We start from the raw sequence: 14,895 nt of genomic DNA on the forward strand, positions 1-14,895 counted from the left end.
AGTCTCGGGATTCCTTTCCTCAATAAGATTAGGGGTAGCTAGTTCCGAAAGCACTTTCCTGCTCTTCCTGAATTAAACGTGATTGACTTATGGAAGGACCAAGCTGCCATTATCATATTTATTACTTGTGGTATTTGAATACATGCATACCAAGTTTACTTCCCCATCTCCAAGTCAGCAAGCAATTCCCCAGAGGCAAGAGGTTAGCCTCACTCCTTCTGCCTGGCTATTCTTCCAAAGAACAGACTTCAAATCATTATGAATGGTAGAATAGAAGCTTTCATGGTACGTGCAGCTTACATGGAGAAGTTCCATCAGGAAAGATCAGGAACCTCATGAATAAACTGGGGTGTGAAAAAGGAGGTTGAAAGTCAGGATGGCACTAGACTGACACCTCAAATGCCTTGGACTGAAGTTATTTGATTTACTCCAGAATCCAGCAAGATACCACCAGGGCATTGCTGCTAAACGTCCTGATTTCTTCAGGGTGGAAAATCTATAGAGATTTCTATTTTTACTTTGGTTATAAATGAAACCTGTACACAGCCCAAAGGTCAGAGCTGGCTGAGATGGAGGGGGATTTGTGTCTCTGGCCATGGACTGTAAATCAAAACGATGATCATCTGAGATCAATTTTATAATCCACATGCAGTTAAAGTCGGCTGCTCCCTTTTGGAAATATGAAACAGGACACCGTTATACTCATAATCAACGACACACAAAATCAGATAATTAATATGACATTATTTATTACACAGCTAAAAAAACAATATCTATTTTGTTTCATATAAGTGGAGACCAAAATAAAGCCAAACTGTGACCATCCTACTGTAATCCATTGACTGTATGTCTTTGAATAAGACACACCTTAAACAGTTTGTGTAATGTTAGTCCTGCTGGGCCTTGGGGATACAGCAGAGAGAGGGGGACAAAACCAGGAGGTTTGGTGACTTCATGAATGAAAGGATCAATTGATTGATTTGTTTAAATGCCTGGATGGTAGTTGCATGTGGATGTCTGCTGTGCCCCCAGCATGATTTACAGACACCCGTGGACAATGTGCTAACACATACGCCTCACAGCTTTGACTGGGGGGAGGAAACTAGAGCCAAGCAACCTTTGGTATTTATCTAAAAGCCAATGCGTATAATTGTCCAGTAGCTACATTCCAAGAGACAATGTCACAGCACAGAGAAATCCATGGCTCCTTTAACCTCTGATGAGAACAGAGTCTATTTTTAGAGCTCTGCTGATATTTTAGAGTAAACCAGGCTCACTGAGGCATGGAGGTATAGCCTTTGTATTAGAGTGCATTAAGGAACATGTGAAGGAAGGCATATGATCATCCATATCAAAAATCCCTGCATGCAGGATTTTCTAGGTTACAGTGTTACATTGTCAGGATAAAGGGTATCATCTTTGTGCTGCATTTTTCATGTCTTGTCATTCGTCTTTGGTAGGGGCTTGTCAAAGAAATGATCTTGCTTGGCCGGACACTGCGTCAATTACGCCTCAGTCCATAGTTGCTCTGGAAAATAGCCGGGACTTTAGATTAGTTTGCGGCTAGAGGCAAGGAATTTTCTCTGACCAATAAATTCTCCCTCGTTGAAAATATTTTTTTTATTTTCTGATTTGGAAGGTTATTCGGCCCCAAAGCATTACCATCGTAATCCCATATCTTTTCTTTTTTTTTGATTGTTCCAAAAATGTATGGTACATTTATCCTTCGGCTCTGTGTGTCCCATTTTTTATATTGTGAGAGGCATTGACTGTATTGGAATGTGGAGGTTTTACTTAAGAGTACTAACCGTAAATGTCCTTAAGAGTACTAACCGTAAATGTCCTTCACATGGTAGATTATGTTCGCTTTTAATGATGAAAACACCTCTTCATCCCTTCCAATAAAAAATGCAGTGGTTTTGCCAATTTAGCAAGGGACAGATGATAACATCATTTGTTTCCACTCTTGCAATTATTGAGTTGACCTTGGGTGATGCCTTGTGTTATCTCCAAACTCTGCCTTAATCAAGTGACAGTGTATGAGCCTTAAGAAGGATTTCCCATGAACATCAAACTGCTCTCCTCATCTCCATCTACTGCATACCCATACATTTAAACAAGAGCATCTGGAGCATATATACAGTACATTCGGAAATTTTTAAAAATTTAGCAAATTTATTAAATATAAAAAACTGAAATATTACATTAACATAAGTATTCAGACCCTTTACTCAGCACTTTGTTGAATCACCGTTGGCAGTGATTACAGCCTTGAGTCTTCTTGCGTATGACGCTACAAGCTTGGCACACCTGTATTTGGGGAGTTTCTCCTCCTATCTCCTCTGCAGATCCTCTCAAGCTCTGTCAGGTTGGATGGGGAGCGTCGCTGCACAGCTTAATTCAGGTCTCTCCAGTCTGAGTTTGCCACAGTCTGAGGTCCTGAGAGCTCTGGAGCAGGTTTTCTCTGTACTTTGCGCCGTACATCTTTCCGTCGATCCTGACTAGTCTTCAAGTCCCTGCCGCTGAAAATCATCCCCACAGGATGATGCTGCCACCACCATGCTTCCCTGTGGGGATAGTGCCAGGTTTCTTCCAGACGTGATGATTGGCATTCAGGCCAAAGAGCTCAATCATGGTTCCATCAGACCAGAATCTTGTTGGTCTGAGAGTCCTTTAGGTGCCCTTTGGCAAACTCCAACTGGACTGGCGTGTCTTTTACTGAGGGGTGTCTTCATTGTGGCCATAAAGGCCTAATTGGTGGAGCGCTACAGAGATAGTTGTCCTTCTGGAAGATTATCCCATCTCCACAGAGGTCACTCATCGGGTTCTTGGTCACCTCTCTGACCAAGGCCCTTCTCCCCCAATTGCTCAGTTTGGCCGGGCGTTCAGCGCTAGGAAGAGTCTTGGTGGTTCCAAACTTTGTCCATTTAAGAATGATGGAGGCACTGTGTTCTTGGGGACCTTCAATGCTGCAGCAATATTTTTATACCCTTCCCCAGATCTGTGCCTCAACACATTCCTGTCTTAGAACTCTACGGACAATTCCATCGACCTCATGGCTTGGTTTTTGTTCTGGCATGCACCGTCAACTGTGGGACCTTACATATACAGGTGTGTGCCTTTCCAAATCATGTCCAATCAATTTAATTTACCACAGGTGGACTCCGATCAACTTGCAGAAACATCTCAAGGATGATCAATGGAAACAGGATGCATCTGAGCTCCATTTCGAGCCTCATAGCAAATGGTCTGAATACTTATGTAAATAAGATTCCGTTTTTTATTTTTTGAATCCGTTTTTTTGTCATTATGGGGTATTCTGTGTAAACTGATGAGGATTCTTTTTGTTTAATCCATTTTAGAATAACGCTGTAACGTAACAAAATGTGAAAAAAGGGAAGGGGTCTGCATACTTTCCGAATGCACTGTAGAAGTAATTCTGTAAAAAATGTAATCTCACCCACCATGACCCAATGGACAGTGTTAGTCTATAGACTTACAATATAGGGGTAGGGGATTCACATAACAGATATCAAAGGGACTTTCACCTTTACCAGGCTTAGCGTTGTGGTGAACAAACAGTTCTATTTATCATCAGCAGAGTTAGGTGCCCTCATTTAGCAGCATGATTGATGTTGACCTGTGGAGAAGTGATGTGTTCCCCCCCACCTGACATATGATGCAATTAAAAAAACAATTTTTAATTTCACCTTTATTTAACCAGGTAGGCCAGTTGAAAACAAGATCTCATTTACAACTGTGAGGTGTCCAAGATAAAGCAAAGCAGTGTTACAAAAAACAACACAGTTACACATGGGATAAACAAAAGTACAGTCATTAACACAATTGAAAAATGAGCTGAGACAAGGAGGAGCTTTATCTAGCAAAGACTTATAGATGACCTGGAGCCAGTGGGTCTGGCGACAAATATCTAGCGAGGGCCAGCCGAAGAGAGCATACAGGTCACAGTGGTGGGTGGTACATGGGGCTTTAGTGACAAAACGGATGGCATGGTGATATACTGCATCCAGTTTGCTGGAGTAGAGTGTTGGAGGCTATCTTGTAAATGACATCGCTGAAGTCGAGGATCAATAGGGTAGTCCGTTTTACGAAGATATGTTTGGCAGTGTGAGTGAAGGAGGCTTTGATGTGAAATAGGAAGCCGATTCTAGATTTAATTCTGGATTGGAGATGTTTAATATGAGTCTGGAAGGAGAGTTACAGTCTAGCCAGATACCTAGGTATTTGTAGTTGTCCACATATTCAGTCAGAACTGTCCAGAGTAGTGATGTTAGTCGGGCGGGCGGGTGCGGGCAGCGATCGGTTGAAGAACATGCATTTAATTTCACTAGCGTTTAAGAGCAGTTGGAGGCCACTGAAGGAGTATTGTATGGCATTGAAGCTCGTTTGGAGGTTTGTTAACACAGTCTCCAAAGAAGGGCCAGATGTATACAGAATGGTGTTGTCTGCGTAGAGGTGGATAAGAGAATCACCAGCAGCAAGAGAGACAACATTGATATGTACAGAGAAAAGAGAGCCTGAGAATTGAACCCTGTGGTACCCCTAAAGAGACTGTCAGAGGTCCAAACAACAGGCCCTCCAATTTGACACACTGAACTCTATCTGAGAAGTAGTTGGTGAACCAGGCGAGGCAGTCATTTGAGAAACCAGTTGAGTCTGCCGATAAGAATACGGTGATTGACAGAGTCGAAAGCCTTGGCCAGGTCGATGAAGACGGCTGCAAAATACTGTCTTTTATCGATGGTGGTTATGATATTGTTTAGTACCTTGAGCGTTGCTGAGCTGCACCTGTGACCAGCTCGGAAACCGAATTGCACAGAGGAGAAGGTACGGTGGGATTCGAAATGGTCAGTGATCTGTTTGTTAACTTGGCCTTTGAATACTTTAGAAAGGCAGGGCAGGATGGATAAGGGTCTGTAACAGTTTGGGTCTATAGTGTCACCCCGTTTGAAGAGGGGATGACCGCTGCAGCTTTCCAATCTTTAGGAATCCTAGTAATAGGGATTGCAATAATGGTGGCGGATAATTTCAGAAAGAGAGGGTCCAGATCGTCTAGCCTAGCTGATTTGTACGGGTCCAGGTTTTGCAGCTCTTTCAGAACATCTGCTATCTGGATTTGGGTGAAGGAGAAGCTGGGGAGGCTTGGGCAAGTATCTGCGGGGGGTGCGTAGCTGTTGGCCGGGGTTGGGGTAGCCAGGAGGAAAGCATGGCCAGCTGTAGAGAAATGCTTATTGAAATTCTCGATTATCGTGGATTTATCAGTGGGGACAGTGTTTCCTCACCTCAGTGCAGTGGGCAGCTGGGAGGAGGTGCTCTTATTCTCCATGGGCTTTATAGTGTCCCAGAACTTTTCCCAGGAGTTAGAGCTACATGACGCACTTTTCTGTTTGAAAGAGCTAGCCTTTGCTTTCCTAGCTGACTGTATGTATTGGTTCCTGACTTCCCTAAAAAGTTGCATATCGCAGGGACTATTCGATGCTAGTGCAGTACGCCACATGATGTTTTTGTGCTGGTCGAGGGCAGTCAGGTTTGAAGTGAACCCAGGGCTATATCTGTTCGTAGTTCTACATTTTTTGAAAGGGGCATGCATATTTAAGATGGTGAGGAAATTACTTTTAAAAAACAACCAGCATCCTCCCTTCCAGGATACCCAGGCCAGGTCGATGCGAATAAGTGTTTTAGGGAGCGTTTGACAGTGATGAGGGGTGGTTGTTTGACCGGGGACCCATAAAGGATGCAGGCAATGAGGCAGTGATCACTGAGATCCTGACTGAAAACAGCAGAGGTGTATTTGGAGGGCAAGTTGGTCAGGATAATATCTATGAGAGTGCCCATGTTTACGGATTTAGGGTTGTACCTGGTGGGTTCCTTGATAATTTATGTGAGATTGAGGGCATCTAGCTTAGATTGTAGGACGGCTGGGGTGTTAAGCATATCCAAGTTTAGGTCACCTAACAGAACGAACTCAGATGGCAATCAATTCACATATGGTGTCCAGGGCACAGCTGTGAGCTGAGGGGGGTCTATAACAGGCGGCAACAGTGAGAGGCTTTTTTCTGGAGATATTCATTTTTTAAATTAGAAGCTCAAACTGTTTGGGCATTGACCTGGAAAGTATGACAGAACTTTGCAGGCTATCTCTGCAGTAGATTACAACTCCTCCCCCTTTGGCAGTTCTATCTTGACAGAAAATGTTGTAGTTGAGGATGGAAATCTCAGAATTTTTGGTGGCCTTCCTAAGCCAGAATTCAGACAAGGCAAGGACATCAGGGTTGGCGGAGTGTGCTAAAGCAATGAGTAAAACAAACTTAGGGAGGAGGCTTCTGATGTTAACATGCATGAAACCAACCCTTTTACAGTTACAGCAGTCAACAAATGAGAGCCTCTGGTGACACACAGGGCCTGGGGCAACCTCTACATCACCCGAGGAACAGAGGAGGAGTAGGATGAGGGTACGGCTAAAGGCTATCAAAACTGGTCATCTAGTGCATTGGGGACAGAGAATAAAAGGAGCAGATTTCTGGGTGTGGTAGAATAGATTCAGGGCATAATGTACAGACAGGGGTATGGTAGGGTGCGGGTACAGTGAAGGTAGACCTAGGCATTGAGTGATGATAAGAGAGGTATCTGAGGCATGTTGAGTGGTGCTAGGGGCTCCACAGTAAAATAAGACAATGATAACTACCCTAAACAACAGTGTACAAGGTTTATTGACATAAGAGAGAGACATAAAGCGAGGCATAAAGCAATCACAGGTGTTGATTGGGAGAGCTAGCTCAGACAATAACGGGTAGGACAACAACAGTTAATCAGCTCAGACAACAACAACAGATAAAATGGCAATGAATGGGCAGAGAAGATCAGTTAACTACACACAGGGCCTGAGTTCGAGGCTGGGGCCGACAGATAAACAATATAAACTAAATGGAGTACCGTGATTAATGAACAGTCCAGCAGGCATCAGCTATGTAACCAGGTGATCATAGGGTCCAGTGAACAGCAATAGATGAAACAGGGAAGCCGTTGGGTAGTTGTTACACCACTAGCAAGCGGGAGACACAGCGTTCATAAAATTAGCAGGCCGGGGCTAGCAGAAGCATCTTCACTGACGTCCGGCAAAGGCCGGTTGAGGGCACATCGGACGGAATTACGTCGGCAGACCAGTCGTAATGGATCGGTGGGGCTCCGTGTCAACAAAGGGTCCAGGCCAATTGGCAAAAGAGGTATTGTAGCTGGAGTAATTTTGTTTGCTAGCCGGGAGATGCGCCTGGCTCGAGGTTAACTGGAGCTAGTTTCGGAACAAGGGCATTAACCACTATAGCGACTCGGTAGCAGCTAACTAGCTGCAATGATCCGATGCAAAGGTCCAGAGCTTACTGGCTCAAGGCTAGCTTCTGGGCTGGGCCGGGGCTGGGCAACTCAGTAGCAGCTAGCTAGGTGCAATGATCTGGAGTAATGGTCCAGATCTTACAGCAGGAATCTGGTGACGTATTGGAGAAAAGCAGTCCGGTATGCTCAGGGTTGATATCGCGCTGTGCAGACTGGTATTATCCAGGCTAAAAGTGGCTGGTGTCTGAGCTAAATGTAAAGGCTTCTAGCAGTGGCTAACAATGACTAAATAGCTAGTATCTAATTAGCTGGTTAGCATCTTGTGGCTAGCTTCTGATGGCGGTTCTAGCTATAAGGTCTGAAAACAGCAGATCTGTATCACATTGGGTGAGGCGGGTTGCCGGACGGTATATTTAATTTAAATATCGAAAAAGAGATTGAAATATATACAAAAAAACTCAATCCACACGGGACTACGACAAACATGTCTGCACTGCTACGCCATCTTGGATAAAGTGCCTGTTGATTTACAATGGCTCTCCTAGCTGTGGCATGCGCCTCGGAAAGCCTCACATCCCTCACTTCCCATTCCCTAGATAGGAAACACTTCATCAAGGGAGGGGTGGTGGGATTGGAGAAGGAGAGGGGAGGTGGCATGACATCAGCTACTCTTCCTGGGATCTACATCATCATCCATGACCAGCATTCACATGCATAGGCCTTAAAATGCAATGGAATCAATGCCAAGGAACACATTCAAAGTGGGTTTAAATCCCAGGCTAATCAGCTAATTCATGGGGTTAAAGAAAGTATCCCAATTGGTGTCTGAGGATCCTCAAATGTCTTAATAGATACGTAAAGATTGTTTTCTCTTTTCCCATTAAACACTTTTGCAGGGGGAAGGGTATGTGACAGGGTTGCAATCTGGTACTGTTTGGGAGAAACTTCCTTCCGTCAAAAGAGGCTGCCCCTGTGGAATAGAGATGAAATGAAAAACAACAAAAAACAACAGTGGCTCTTTGGGGAGTGGAGAGGAGATACTGAGCCAGGCGAGAATTCATAAGCACCCTCATTTGCATCTCTTAGTGTTGTAAACGGGCTATGCTAACATAGTAACATAGTTTGCAGTATATCAGTCAATATCTCTGAATTAATGGTTCACAAAAAATTAAGGACAACTTCCTAATATTGAGTTGCAACCCCAGCTTTTGCCATCACAACAGCCTCAATTCATCAGGGCATGGGACTCTACAAGGTGTCGAAAGCGTTCCACAGGGATGCTGGCCTATGTTGACTCCAATGACTCCCACAATTGTGTCAAGTTGGCTGGATGTCATTTGGGTGGTATACAATTCTTGATACACACGGGAAACTGTTGAGCGTGAAAAACCCAGCAGCATTGCAGTTCCTGACACAAACCGGTGTGCCTGGCACATACTACCATACCCCGTTCAAAGGCACTTAAATCTTGCCCATTCACCCTCTAAGTGGCACAGATACATAATCCATGTCTCAATTCTCTCACGGCTTAAAAAATCATTATTTAACCTGTCTCCTCCCCTTAATCTACAGTGATTGAAGTGGATTTAACAAGTAACATCAATAAAGGATCTTAGCTTTCACCTGGATTCATGGAAAGAGCCGGTGTCCTTAATGTTTCATACACTCAGTGTATATCCAAACAATCCGTTCCCCAGGTAGGCCGTCATTCTAAATAATAATTTGTTCTTAACTGACTTGCCTAGTTAAATAAAGGTTAAATGTAAAATGTTTAAAAAATGCAGCATTAGTATAAGCAGTATCACACAACACCTTTGAGAGGTATTTTTTGCACACACAAACATCCACACAAAGGTAAAAACAAAAAAAACAATCAAATTAGGCTAAATGTATTTATTTGAGTAATTATGAATATTTTTGATTAAGTTATGCTTTCTGGCTATAAGAGATTGCATTTTCCTGTGCCTAGTGGTGCTGAAAATACCAAGCAATGTTGGGGAAAACAAAACTTAATGTTGTGTGCAATGTAGTGGAAATTATTTTGAAAGAGATTGATCTGTTTACCTTGAATGCACCAGGCATTATACCACCCAGTGCAGAGGAGGCTGGTGGGAGGAGCTTTAGGAAGACAGGCTCATTGTAATGGCTGGAATGGAATTAATAGAATGGAGTCAAACTTGGTACGGTTCCATTTATTCCACTCCAGCCACTACAATGAGCCTGTCTTCCTAAAGCTCCTCCCACCAGCCCCCAGACACGGTGGTGTATTTTACCTCTCAAAGATACAACCATGAGATTCATCATAAACAGTGATCAAATTCGGCCTTTTTGACGATAATCTTCTGACTGATCCCTTTTGATCCATTCAAGCAGCTTACGAATGCAAAACAAAACATTGGTTCCAAGTTTGGCTCTTGATTCTGATTCAGTCATTTCCCTTGTCTTTAATCAGTGCATGATAAACATGTTCCGATTTTTCGCTCCCTCTCTGATTCTCTACCATGATGAAAGCTTCATGAATAAATTGAAAAGCAGACTCAGAGTAACATCTGCTTTTGAAGTCATTGGTCCTTTAACTGCAAGGAGTGTGCACTGTTCCCCAAATAAGATATGTGAATAACAAATGACAGAGAGAGTGAGTGAGTGAGTGAGTGAGTGAGTGAGTGAGTGAGTGAGTGAGTGAGTGAGTGAGTGAGTGAGTGAGTGAGTGAGTGAGTGAGTGAGTGAGTGAGTGAGTGAGTGAGTGAGTGAGTGTGTGAGAGAGAGAGAGAGAGAGAGAGAGTAACCCTACATAGCAGTAATTGTGGAGCAATGAACATGCATCTGAACAATCACTTTTCCTCTTGCCATGACTACATCATGTTGAGAGAGGCAGTAGCAAACAACCTTTTGGAAGAGAATACATTCATGTGATTGGATTAAAATATGATGCCTGCATGTGGATGTGAGCATCACTAAAGGCCTGGCTGTGTTCTAGTACACAGGAGGGAATGCGCTTTACTGAGCTATAAACGAACATTCAACGTGGATCAATAGGCCGAGTGGCCAATGCTGACTCGGGATGCTGACCATAAATCTCTCAGGGCCACCCTCTCCCTCATTAAATTATAAAAGATCTATGAGCCGTGAAACACTGACGGTGAAGGATCCCAGCGGTGCCTAAAAATAGAGACCAACAAAAGAGATTTTCAGTCCATATTGTTACTCAAGAATCCTTTTAAGTTTGTCTACAGAGCTCATGTACATCTGTGGTGCGTCAGCTTGTCAAGAAAATGCTTACACCTCTGTGTGATGTCACGACCACGGAAATACGGTGTAAGAGCGACCAGGGAACACTCGACAGGTACGTTCCTGAGGTCCGAGCTGCAGCTCAATGCTTGTTATATTCAAATTGAAAATCCACTGCAGTACATAAGTTAGGAGTGCTCGGAACTAAAACGGAAGCCATGTTGTGTCTGAAGCTTTTTAAAAAATCATGGACCTTGCACTTATGGAGATTACATTTTCATGTGGTAAAATAAAAAGAGTCCCAACACATCACCATCATAATTTTTAAAGGGGGTCTGTTCCCACAAATGGAATCCTAATGCCAAAAGTTATGCCTCATACAATACCGGCTCTGGGGGAATGAACGCAAGGACAGAACGTGGCACATTGTAATGCTAGCTCACCAATCAGTGATGACAAGGACCTGTTTCCACACTAGTGAGTTTTCAGGGCCTGTATAAATATCAGCCATCTGCGAGACCATCTGCATTAGGGTGCTATATCATGCACTAAGGCTAAGCCACCAAACATAGACAAGTTTGCTTCCATGGCGAGGTCTGCTCCCCATTTGTGATGGATGACCTGCTGCATGACCATTAGTGTCTACCTCGCAATGTTTCATCTAACTGCATTACATTTGACTATTACAGGAGCAATTAGGGTTAACTGCCTTGCTTAAGGGCACATTGACAGATTTTTCACCTAGTTTGCTCAGGGATTCGAATTATGTCTAAATAGGACACATTTATGAATACAAAAACCGTATCCGTTTGTTAAAATATGACAAAACTGCACATGCTATAGCACATGGACAGAGTGAGACAAAGAAAAGCACTTCTTCATACCTCTCCTGGCACATTGGCTTGATGTAGATGAAGGGGAAGGGGGGGGCATTGTTTCAAGCTATCTAGATATTGTGATGGAAATGAATGGGGGTCTTGTGCTCAGAGAGCCACTTCAGAGAGAATCAGCAGTGAGGGGAGTGGAGTGGAGGGCTGGCCTGGTGGCCACTGGAGACCCCAGACCTGTGTGTTATTTAAATAGATTGTTCAGAGACAGAAGAGGGGATTCATCTCAATGGGACACTTTGCTCCTTTGTTTATTTATCTCATGGGATGCACAGTCATACATTCATGCTACATCCAGGGAAACCATGAATGGTTACATACATGTAAATATTATCTGGATGTGAACTATGCCTCAGGGATAATGGACACTACAAGCCGATAGTTATGTAGACAGAAAACGTTAGAATGTTGTGTTGAGTAGTGACATTTGTTGCAATTGTTTATAAATGCAAATATACAGTACATTGAATATACAGTACCAGTCAAAAGTTTGGACACGCCTACTCATTCAAGGGTTTTTCTTTGTTTTTACTATTTTCAACATTGTAGAATAATAGTGAAGACATCAAAAATATGAAATAACACATGGAATCATGAAGTAACCTATTTTTTTCTAAACAAATCCAAATATATTTTAGATTTTTCAAAGTAGCCATCCTTTGCCTTGATGACAGCTTGGCACACTCTTTGCATTCTCTCAAACCAGCTTCACCTGGAACACTTTTCCAACAGTCTTGAAGGAGTTCCCACATATTCTGAGCCCTTGCTGGCTGCTTTTCCTTCACTCTGCAGTCCAACTCATCCCAAACTATCTCAATTGGGTTGAGGTCGGTGATTGTGGAGGCCCTGTCATCTGATGCAGCACTCCATCACTCTCCTTCTTGGTCAAATAGCCTTAACACAGCCTGGAGGTGTGTTTAGGGTCTTTGTCCTGTTGAAAAACAAATGATAGTCCCACTAAGCACAAACCAGATGGGATGGCATATCGCTGGAGAATTCTGTGGTATCCATGCTGGTTAAGTGTGCCTTGAATTCTAAATAAATCACTGACAGTGTCACCAGCAAAGCACCCCCACACCATCACACCTCCTCCTCCATGCTTCACAGTCGGACTCACACATGTGGAGATCATCCATTCACCTTCTCTGCATCTCACAAAGACACAGCAGTTGGAACAAAAAATCTCAAATTTGAACTCATCAGACCAAAGGACAGATTTTCACTGGTCTAATGTGCATTGCTCGTGTTTCTTGGCCCAAGCAAGTCTCTTCTTATTATTGGTGTTCTTTGGTAGTGGTTTCTTTGCAGCAATTCGACCATGAAGGCCTGATTCATGCAGTCTCCTCTGAACAGTTGATGTTGAGATGTGTCTGTTACTTGAACTCTGTGAAGCATGTATTTGGGCTACAATATGAGGTGCAGTTAACTGTAATGAATTTATCTTCTGCAGCAAAGGTAACTCTGGGTCTTCCTTTCCTGTGGCGGTCCTCATGAGAACCAGTTTCATCATAACACCTGATGGTTTTTGCGACTGCTCTTGAAGAAACTTTCAAAGTACTTGAAATGTTATGGATTTACTACCTTCATGTAATGATGGACTGTCGTTTCTCTTTGCTTATTTGAGCTGTTCTTGCCATAATAGGGACGTGGTATTTTACCAAATAGGGCTATCCTCTGTATACAACCCCTATCTTGTCACAACACAACTGATTGGCTCAAATGCAAAAAGAAGGAAGAAATTAACAATGCACACCTGTTAATTGAAATGCATTCCAGGTGACTACCTCATGAAGCTGGTTGAGAGAATGCCAAAAGTGTTCAAAGTTGTCATCAAGGCAAAGGGTGGCTACTTTGAACAATATAAAATAAAACATATATTTTGATTTGTTTAACTTTTTTTTGGTTACTACATGATTCCATATGTGTTATTTATTCGTTTTGATGTCTTCACTATTATTCTACAATGTAGACAATAGTAAAAATGAGTAGAATGAGTGAATGAGTAGGTATGTCAAAACCTTTTACTGGTACTGTATATATTGAAAAAAATAAGGAATTCCAGTCATTTATTATCCATTTCAATCTTTCCCAACATGTGTTACTTTTTCACTGCGCTGTCTCCCAATTTATTCCATACAGTATACACTATTGTAAGAAATAATGCAAGAACATTAACATTTTCTTTAAAGCACTGAAAAATAGTAACCTATTACATAAACATTTTCATGCAGACATCTGTAGGGGGAAACATTGTTAACCTTTCTTTGCACTGCTAACGAAGTGGCCACCAAGTAGCCACCTCACAGTCAGACCAGCCCAAGATGCCTTTGTGGTCATACGAGGCGATGTGAGCACTTCAGACTCTAGAGGTCTCCGTCCAGCATGCAGCAACATCCACCTATCCAGATTATGCCCCTCGCGTTCTAGTGCAGCGGACAACGGTATAGGAGAAGACCGCTCAGAGCCACGGAGACAGAGGGAACCTGAGGGATGCACGCTTCCCGAACGAGACAAAGAACGGGAACTTTGATTTGACGCGAGGCTGATAAAATTACGATAATATAGAGCTGCATTCCTTAGTGAAGGGATGCATTGACATTTCGAGTGTTCAAAAATGATGTCCTTGGTTCCCTGCTCATTGTAGATTATATTTAATGTATCTCTCCTATTTCTGATGTGCTACTTCATTGTGACTGTACACTTGGGTCACCCGCATGAATTTTAAGGCAGCCGGAGCGCATTGTTTCCAGCTTCGTTTCATGGGATTTCCAGTCGTGTCGGGTGCCGTGATGTCTGCAACATTTCGCTCTTTGTTTCTGGGTAAGTGAGTTCCCAATCGCAAATATGTAGTTATTTAATAGGAGAGTATCAATGTGACGATAAGTATTTAATCGGGTTTTTGTTATGAATTATTATGATTCATATAGAGACGTTATATACATTTGTATTGTTCACAAAAAAATGTACCATAGCTAACAGCGCTCTATTGTGCGTAATTTTATCCATTATATCAAAATTAGCCTAAAAATTATGTAACAAACTATTCATAATTGTTTATCTCACGTTCTTTTTGAATAGCCTAGATCACTTTGACAAATTAGCCATTTTGTCATGTAAAATCAAAAGTAAATGAGATGAGACTTAATTGCGATAAATTGGCTAATTCAAGTGAAGAATTAGTGTTAAGAAAAAAAAGTTCACTTCGTTTAAAAAAAGAAACCCTTACAATGTGAATTGAAAGATGTGTTAATGATCACTGTACAAAGGCTACACTTCAGGCATTCACTTGACTGGTGCTGGACAAAGACTGTATGTAGTCTGAGTGTATTCTAGGCTATTCATTGTCTGTTAATGGCAGATTAAACACAACTGCTTCTTATCAGAAAGCACAAAGACAGGGCACGCCACATATAATCCGAATCACAAACTA

General features: G+C 42.6%; 1 protein-coding gene across 1 annotated transcript in view; it reads left to right on the forward strand.

Moving 5' to 3' along the window:
- Positions 1–13,753: 13,753 nt before the first annotated feature.
- Positions 13,754–14,895, forward strand: part of LOC115136668 (CXADR-like membrane protein) — a 99,584-nt gene continuing 98,442 nt past the window's right edge. The window contains exon 1 of the mRNA XM_029672293.2: positions 13,754–14,285. Coding sequence (XP_029528153.1) covers positions 14,180–14,285 — 106 coding nt within the window. The 5' untranslated portion in view covers positions 13,754–14,179. The remainder of the gene's footprint in view (positions 14,286–14,895) is intronic.

This window comes from Oncorhynchus nerka, linkage group LG11 (genome assembly GCF_034236695.1).
Source record: "Oncorhynchus nerka isolate Pitt River linkage group LG11, Oner_Uvic_2.0, whole genome shotgun sequence".
NCBI lineage: Eukaryota > Metazoa > Chordata > Actinopteri > Salmoniformes > Salmonidae > Oncorhynchus > Oncorhynchus nerka.